At 39.3% G+C, this 9,876-nt stretch overlaps 1 protein-coding gene across 1 annotated transcript; it reads left to right on the plus strand.

Moving 5' to 3' along the window:
• The first annotated feature begins 546 nt into the window (after nt 1-546).
• On the plus strand, nt 547-7,591 carry LOC118819766 (vitelline membrane outer layer protein 1-like). The gene is made up of 5 exons (XM_036587670.1): nt 547-762; nt 1,888-2,015; nt 4,055-4,171; nt 5,923-6,104; nt 7,472-7,591. The coding sequence occupies exons 1-4, from the start codon at nt 547-549 to the stop codon at nt 6,101-6,103; spliced, it is 642 nt and encodes a 213-aa protein (XP_036443563.1). The 3' UTR covers nt 6,104; nt 7,472-7,591.
• Nucleotides 7,592-9,876: the final 2,285 nt, after the last annotated feature.

The following is a 9,876-nucleotide window of genomic DNA, read 5'->3' on the forward strand; positions in this document are numbered from 1 at the left end:
ACAGTGAAGAAAAAAAACACATCAAAGCTCATCTGGATCCAGCTAAAATGTAGGATAAAGTTTTATCGTCATATGAGACGAAAATGGAGCCTTTAGGTTGGAATTGAAAATGCTGAATGCTGAACATGATCCCAGCAGTGAAGCATGGTGGTGGCAGCATCATGAAGTGGGGATGCTTTTTGGGAGAAACTTCACCTTTCGGAAGGAAAGCGATCCCTAGCACAAGGCCAAAGAAACACAGCAGTTGCTAAACAACTGTTAACAAAACTATTGCTTGTGTAATTTGGTGATGCTAATAACACAAGAATGTTTTCTTGGCAGAATGCAGGTCAGTTTAGTGAGGCGAAAGATCTCAGAATTGTTCAGATGTCAGATTAGCAAGTCTGTAACAGGTTTGGTTCATGTATAAATACCCCCCTCACTTTGCACAGGCACAGACAGTCCAACACAGCTGTGCGTCTGTCTACAAAACTAGTTTTCCTTTTCCGAAAGGACAGAGCGACTGTAGTACCGGCCCACCTCATTCATTTAGCCTAATCTGACAGCATGAATCAGTTCACCAACATCATCTTGCCTCTGCTTCTGCTCTCTTTTGGGGTGCAGATCAGAGGGCAGTCCGCAGGGGACAGTGGCAACAGGACACGAGTCGCTGACAGGCCTACCGTTGGATTCATCACTGTGGGCAACGGGCAGGTCTGGGGCACATGGGGCAATCGAGAGATGTGTCCATTGGGCACCTACGCCACAGGTTTCAGTCTGAAGGTCAGTATGTCATGTTTTATGGTGGTACTGCAGTACATTTTCTCGAAATAATGACTTCTTTTCTAGAAATGTTGACTTAATGTCTCAAGATGTATTTTCTCAAAACATTGATGAAATAATGGGTTGTTAAATTTCAAGAAAGTAAATTATTTCTGGTGTTAATACATCATTATTGTGAATTATTAAACAAATAAGCCATTATTACAAGATATTAGGTCATTTTGACATAGTCTTTATTATAAGATACTAAGTCATTATGTTGACATAAAAAGTAAGTCATTATTTTGACATTGTAAGTCAATATTATAGGAAACTAAGCCATTATTTTTATAAAATGAAAAGTAATTATTACAAAATACTAATTCATTTTGATATAGCAAGTTATTACCATGAGACACAAAGTCAATATTTTGAGTCGTTATTGCACAATACTAAGTACTGATTTTGACAGAAAAAAAATCATCATTATGCTGACCTAGTAATTAAATGTTTTGAGAAAATAAGTCATTATTTTGACATAAAAAGTTGTATCAACACATTCATTTATTATTACAAGATACTAAGTTATTATTACGAGATACTAACATTTGATTTCAACACAGTAAGTCATTATTCCAAGATACTGAATCATTATTTTGACATGCAAATTCAATATTTTGAGAAAATAAGTCATTATTACAAGTTACTACCACTTGATTTCAACACAGTAAGTCATTATTCCAAGATAAAGATACTGAATCATTATTTTGAGATGCCAATTCAATATTTTGAGAAAACAAGTCAAATATTTGATGTACTCCTGCCAGAATTACGGAAAGAGAAAAACTGTAGCTGTTTTTTCTTTGTGCCTGCTGGGAATGGCCATCCATAAATTAGACTGTTTTGGGCAAGTGGACAAGTATACAACCACAGAGCATTCAGAGTAATGTTAACACTTGTAGCCTTACTTCATATTAAATCAAAGATATTAATAATGTTTGCAACCGTTTTTATGTAGTGTAATTATATGTAATACAAATGCAATAATTCCTTTGAGACAGACTATATACTGATTACACGATTGTTTTCCAGGCCAGCTAGATATCACTAGCTGGCGAATGAGTAGTATTTGTTGTTTTTTTGTAGGTTGAGCCAAATCGGGGATTTTGGGGTGATGACACTGCCCTAAATGGAATTGCTCTCCGCTGCACTGCACCTCGCACCGCGTCCAGCTCCACTATCAACTATTCTACAACACAATCCAACTCAGGAAGGTAAAGCTTTCATCTTAAAGCTATTGTATGTGCACAAGACACACAGCAGTAGTGCTTAGTGTAGCAGGGGGCCACAAGGAGAGAGAGCAAGAGAGTTAGTTGATCGAAGTCGACAATCAACTGTCATGTCTGTTACCTAGCAACCAACCATACACACACAGCTAACATGTAAACGTGATCAAAATAATCAAGTTAACCACTTGACTAACTAGCTAGCTACCGTTACTGATGTAGAAAAGGTCTAACAAAACTAAACGATAAAGTGTAAGTAGTGAATACAGTGAGAGCGCCCCCTGCTGTTTATCAGAGCGTCACCGTTCCCCAGTTTCAGTCTCCATTTCCCAAACGCTTTAGCCGAGCGTGCTAACGTTACTCCTCCTAATAAACAGACACACGTTCAGCTCCATCTCCTCATTATTCACCACCATCACTGTAATATTTCATCATCAACATTAACACACGAAGGTGATCAGAGGGGCGGTGGAGATCGAGTCTGCAGCGTCTGAGATCTTTAAAACGCAGAGTTAGAAAAGAAAATCATCTCACAGTGAAAGCAGCGTTTTACAGTAGAAATAAATGGAGCTCATTATGCTGGTAGTGAACTATGCTGCTGACACAGCTGCCTAAAAACCATAGAAACGGACCTTAAACAGAAGTGAGGACCCTGTTGGGGTTCATCCTAAAGTTAGGACAGGATTTAGGAGGTTTAGTCTAGTTAGGATGTTTGTGTGATGCTGTTTTCTTATCTGGAGTTAATGGATAAGTTTATGAACTGCTATTCTGTCCTAAATTCAGTCCTAACTGAAGTCATCATGGTGGCTAAACACATAAGATTTTAGAGTTAAGAAGTTTCTGTAATAAGGCCTCAAGTTCCTATATCCTTGAATGGGGAGAGACCTAAATATTCAAAACTAGAAGTCAAAATACCAATAATAAAAAAAAAACATATTTGAAATCACTGGTAAAATCAGACAAATTCTCATAAATAGTTTGTAGCATTTGGCTCAATAATGCAGAAAAAAAAATTTTGATTTTTCAGGTTGTTCTGGTTACTGCGCTTGTGCAAATCACCACAACGAGACAAGGGCTTTTCATGCTAGCACCACAATATTGTCAACCCTTCCTTGCTTGCAGTGTAACCAGCAAGCTGATTGGCTCTTTTCCTTCAAGGGCAGGACTTTCTCCACAAACAGACATCACATTGACTGCTACGAGCTTTCCCATTCATATTTCAACCAGTGACTGGTCTCCTTATTTATAACATCACTGCTAGCACTTGTTGCCAAAACATGGATGTGAGTTGTGCTAACGTTAACTTGTTGAAATGTCTAAATCATAGTGCATATTTATAGTTAGATCTGCACATAAAACCTCTAGGTAGGATATTCTGATAGCTTCAATCACCTTATCACACTACCAGCATTAAAACAAAATATAAAACAGCTTCTTATGTTCCATCTTGTTCGAATTTTCCACCAAAAATGGTTCAACAGCTAGTATTACACCATAGGCGCCATGGTGGGCTGTGAAAAACAAGAAGTTAGCAAATGTCCTTTTCTGACATTTTTTTATTTTGAAAAGTGAACTATCAGGATAACAGACCCAAACAAAAAAAAGAACATGTTCTGTGTTTCAGAAACGTAATTTCTGTCTACAACACTGGGCTAGCATATAAAACGTATATAATACGTGTAATATTACATATAAGCCTATGTCATATGTATTGAAGATTTTGTAATATTTTCTAGCTTTGAAATCAATCAATGATCTTGATTGATTCCACCATTTGTTGTCACCTAGTTTTGCAGTATTCCTTTTAGCACAACAAAGTCAGGCTGTATAATACCTTTTTGGTTTATTATGGAGTGAAACAGGCCAAAAAAATGGTTGGCTTGGGTTCCCAAAGCTTGCTTTATAGCGTAATGCATATGCTGTACTTTACTGATACCACTGATGTAGCACCATTGCAACACTATTAAGTGGTCTGTGATAACTGTGAGTAACCACTGCTATTCGTGTGTTTTTTCTATGTCTTTCAGCTGGGGGCAATGGACACAAAACAAGTGGTGCCCAACTGGACAACTAGTAGCCTTTCAGCTGCGTGTGGAGTCCTATCAGGGACGGTATTCTGACGATACTGCTGCCAACAACATAAGGTGATTTCCTCTTTACTTCTCACAGTAATGCAAAGAATCCAGTAGGACTGCTGTGTTCTGACTTATTGTACTAGTACTGTGGTCACCAACCCTCCAACCCAAATCCAAAATACATGATAGCATGTTCAACAAGTTTCAGCTTCACTTAACCTAATACAGCAGCATTTAACTCGTTTTACCACAGCGGTTGACAAATTTCTCTATAACTCAAGTTTATATTTCATTATCAGTTTTCTATTATTTAAATGGTAAAAGAGCTAGCTGAGCTTAAATATCTATGAACCAGAGTAAATACAACAACTATATACTTTACTAGGTAGTAACTTTGGTGGTAAAGTTAGTCAACATTAGCCTAGCTAACTAACAGTAGCTATCTAAAAGCCTTCCAGCCTACCTAGCACAACCTGTACCAGTGTTTAAAAAAAAACATATTTAAGTGAGTTCATAAACTTTTTTTAGTTTCATTATATAGCAGACTTTAATGTAGAAAACTTTGTAAGTGTGTGATTAACACTGCTAAAATAATGCTAATTTTAGCTAACTATGGGATTCAGTGTCTGTAGGATTTCAAGTGTTGTGTTAGCGCCTGACAAATGGTGGTGTACATTCACTTTCCCACACTGGGTTTAATGCTGTAGCATTCCCCTATACATGAAGGAAGGTGAACACAACTATTCACAAGTTTAGCGCTTTATCGGGGTTATATTTGGCCACGGCGTGCCTCACACATGGTCGGAGTGCTAACAGCTAGCTCAATGTAAGGCCTAGAGTCTAGGCCTGCCTCTCTCAAAAGGGGGAAGAGCGAAAGGCGCATCCAGACCACCAAACTAACTCATTTCCTCATTAAACTAATTTCCTCATATCTGTTTGAATATGTTTCGGCTGTTAGCTGCACTTTCACGATTGCAGCTGTTTCCAGACTGCCTTGCACTAGGATTCTGCTATTGTTCTCGCTGCTTTGTGCTGCTATCCCACTTCTGACACCAATGTGTCCTCATGGTGGAGAAGAACCAAAAGAAAGATGCAAGGAAGCAATTGTTTTTCCCCAAAGTGATGTTCTTTTATTAGAATCAGCAAAAAAGGCCACTGAAAAGCAGCCAAACTGGGGGCAGGTCTATTACATACATCTTTGCTCCAAGGTAGACACTAATGCCCACTCTATCCCACAGCCCAACACAGTAAAGCACAAATAACACATAAACACATCCTAAACACAACAACAAAAAACACATTAAAACCAACAACTGTCTTTTCTAACGGACGGCCACAGCTTTGCATACCACGCCTCTAAAGCCCCTTCTGTAATGTGGAGCACAATACATCATGATCCTTCCTATATCAGAACTGGGACCAGGAGGCCAGGCTTGTATCTGTAGCGTTGATCTTTATGCTGCTCAACATAGAAAATGTCTGTGTTTATATAGGCTGAATGCAGCATATACAACAAATGCCACCTCCTCCCTGACTGATCAGAAGCTCGGCTCTGATTGGTCCAGGAGCTGTTTATTATTCTTAATACGCAGCAGGTTACGTGTAAAGCATAAGTTGCATTGGTGATCCACCATCCCAACAGACCTCAGGTCAGACAGGTGTGGTTAATTAAGGATAGAGCTGAAACTCTGCATGGCCTTAAATCTCTAGGGTCAGGGTTGGTGACCGCTGCACTAGCAATTCCACAAACCTGCCTTTCTAATTCAAGACATCTGACTGAAAATGACTGCAGTGACAATTAATGCTTAAAAATTTCTCAGGTTCAGATGCAGTGGAGGCAGCGTGTGGGAGGGTGACGGCATGAGCTGGGGGTCCTGGGGTTCCTGGAGTCCAGCTTGTCCTGGAAGGGGCATCTGCGGCATTGAAACTAAGGTGGAGGCTCCTCAGGGACCGCTAGACGACACCTCTCTTAATGATGTCCGCTTCTATTGCTGCAGTTAAGGTACGGTTCACTGCATTTTGTACCAATATGTATAATATCACAGTTCATCCAGCTAGTTCAAGAAATACGTTGGCGAAAAAACAAATCTACATGATATTCCACTCACCCCAGATGTAATCAGTTTGCCGAGAAATGCTTGGGGTCCTATTTTTGCTTCTTTAGTTTAGAGCTACAAGGCCAACATTGCTAACAAATATTAGAAGTCAATAGTCACCCCAACATTTCCATAAATACAAAAAACCTCTCTCAAATTGCATCCAGGTCTTAATTTAGGTCACACAGACAAGTCAATGTGGTTTAAAACACAGTACGAGCAAAATTTGGTATCATTCTGCACATTACGACCAAACACAGGGCTTCATAACACAGGTGCACCGGAAGCTAACGCAAGTCGAAAAGCTAAGCTTAGCAAGACTCAATTTAATGTCCATTTTGCAAATTTCAGAACCACTTTTTTCTGAACAAATGAGTCTCAGCTGTATATGTTTGAACCTGAATAAGCACAAAAAGAAATGCATCAGTTGGATGATTGACCCACCAGTGACTCCTGGACCACCTCTTAGCATGAAGCTGGAATTAGCTTCTTATCCTGATTTTCCGTTCCACCTTAAATGGTGCCGCAGTTGCATTGCTGCAGAATTAAAGAACACAACTGCTGCACCATTTAAGGCGAAACGGAAAGTTCTAGTAAAAAGCTGGTGATTAGGAAGCCAACTTCAGCCTAGTCCTCTTAGCTACATATGGCATGACAGCGCAATGAAAATGGAGAAAAAGCAAACAGCGCTTATCTCAAATTCACTTTTTCATCTGTGAAAATGTACTTTGTAGTTTTTAGAATATCTCGCTGGAGACCTTCTTTACAAACTTCAGGTAAAGAATGATCTCCGCTCCAGCCTCCCAGAGTTTGAAGGTGGAACAGTACTGGAAAGCAGGATGTTATGTGGATGATAATGTAGCTTCAATTTTCAATTATAGCTTAAATGTGGAAATAAGGTCATTCTACTAAATCATTTTTGTTCTTATAAGTTACTGTAGCTTATCTAGGTTATTTGAAGCAAGAAGTGTCTAAAGATTTTGGCACTTATTTGTGGAAACTGTTTTTGGTGACTGTTTACTTCCAGTGTTTGTTAGCACTGTTAGCCTAGCAGCTCCATAAAGAAGGTGAACTTGGACACCAAACATGTCTTGTCTGATGAACTGCATCTGGGCTGAGTGGAAACTGATGTAAATTAGATTTTGCACTAAACTACTCCGTTAAAGACCCATCCCATTTGAATTCTGTGTATTTTGAACTAATGACAGGACATCTAGTTTCCAATCTGCATTAAGAAAAACATCAGAAATCACATCTGTTTCCTTTGTTATAGGATAAACTGGCGCTACAGGAAGAAGAGATGCAGCTCTGTATACATCATTAAACCTTCTACCACATATTTTCTGTCTATCTTACTAAATCAATATCATGAAAAGATTATAATCACAGTAGATCATTAACATAAACATACTTAGAGGTACTCATTGATTATTTCATTTTATTTTTCCAACAACAATTATAAATAAAGCTTTATTAAAATAAAGCTTTTCAACTTCCCTACTTGCCTTCTGACTTTTTGTGAGTACTTTTTCATATGATTTATGCATTGTAGTCTTTAAAAATGAATGCCAATTCAACCAGCACACTCATCCATGGTACTAGGTGCTAAGTGAAGCCTAACAAGCTTAGAATCTCAAAAAGCAATTATGGACAAAAGTATTGGGACACACCTCTTAATCAATGAATTCATGTGTTTAATTCAGTCCCATTGCCACAAATGTATAAAATCAAGCAGCTAGCCATGCAGTCTGCCTTTACACACATTAGTGAAGCAATGGGTCATTCTAAAGAGCTCACTGAACTCAAGTGTGGTGCTGTAATAGGATGCTACCACTGCAACAAGTCAGATTGTGAAATTTCTTCCCTCCTAGATGTTCCACGATCAACTGTGAGGGGTTTTATTAAAAAGTGTAAGTGTTTAGGAACCACAGCAGCTCAGCCACGAAGTGTCAGACAACGTAAAGTTACAGAGCGGGTCGCCGAGTGCTGAGGAGCATAGAGCATAAAAGTCACCAACGCTCTGCTGATCAATAACTGCAGAGTTCAAACTTCCTCTGGCATCAACATCAACAAACAACTATGTGCTGGGAGCTTCATGGCAGGGTTTCCATGGCTGAGCAGCTGCATGCCAGTCTTACATCACCAAACACAATAAGAGAATGTTTCCACTGCTCCAGAGTCCAGTGGTGGTGCTTTACACCCCTCCATCTGACGCTTAGCATTGCACATGTTGATCTTATGCTTGTGTGCAGTTGTTCGGCCATGGAAACCCATTTTTAATGAAGCTTTTGACGCAGTTCTTTTTCTGATGTTGCTTGCAGAGATAGTTTGTAGTGAGTAAGGCAACAGAGGAGTTTTTACGTCTTACGTCTACATTTTACATCCCCACTCTGTGAGTTTGTGTGATCTGCTGCTTCATGGCTGAGCTGTTGTTGCTCCTTCTATTTCACAATACTTACAGTTGACTGGGGCAGATCTATCAGGGCAGAATATGGAGACATATCTGAGATTAATAACTAATCATCACATTGATTTATCAGTCTACTCAGGCTTTAGCAGAGCTCAGTAACACTGAGATTAATAACTGATCACATTGATTTATCAGTCTACTCAGGCTTTAGCAGAGCTCAGTAACACTGAGATTAATAACTGATCATCACACTTATTCATGCTAGTTAACAAACTGCCTCAGTGATCATCTGTAATGCTACTTTAGACATTTTCAACAAAGACTCCCCGCTGACGACTTCAGCTCCTGGTAGCATTTGAGGGGGAACAAGGAAACAGTTCCACTGAAAGTGGATAGGAACAGCATCAGCTTTAAACTGTGAACTGCCTTCAGTGTAATTCTAGTGGTGAAATGCTGACACAAAGGTACTTTCCTTCTGTTCATTCCTCCTTTCTAATTGCACAAATTAATTTTTCCACTGCTCATCTTCAGCTGAAAAGCCGTAAAAACTGAGATAAGGTTGTTTTCGCTTGGAGCTTGAACACTGCAGAAAACTGCAAAAGCTCTTACTCCTGAACATCTTGGAAAAATGTGAACAGGGCCCATCTGAGAACTGTGTTCACAGTAAGGTTCCCCAGCCAGGAGCCAGGATATCCCACCTCTTGTAGACTTGTTGACCCTTTTCTTCCTCAAAGGGTTACATACATACATACATCATCTAAACCGCTTATCCTTCTGGGTCGCGGGGGGTGCTGGAGCCTATCCCAGCTGTCACTGGGCGGAAGGCAGGATACACCCTGGACAGGTCGCCAGTCCATCGCAGGGCAGTCCTCAAAGGGTTGTGACACCAAAATCATTTTACTCTCCTTTCTTACTGTAGTGAACAACAAAACAATGCAGAACAGTCATTAAATCTCTCTTAAAATAAGCAGAATTAACCTTAATAAAACTTAGTCTTAGTGCATTCTGATGGTTAATCACACTACATTCTTGACGTGACATTGAGGTGCTGCAGCCGTCTAAACAAACCAGATCACTGTAATTGATTAGAGTCTGAATTTAGCTTCCTTGATTTAATCTTGGTTCATCTTAAGCATTCATCCTCATACTTTCTCAGGGATTTTTCTTTGTCCCTCAGTTACTTTCAGTTCGCTCATTACAGTTGTAAACTTAAATTTCTGATATGCAGCTTTAAGATAACATCAATGATAAAATAACATCAACGTATT

This window comes from Colossoma macropomum, unplaced genomic scaffold, assembly GCF_904425465.1.
Source record: "Colossoma macropomum unplaced genomic scaffold, Colossoma_macropomum, whole genome shotgun sequence".
Classification (NCBI taxonomy): Eukaryota; Metazoa; Chordata; class Actinopteri; order Characiformes; family Serrasalmidae; genus Colossoma; species Colossoma macropomum.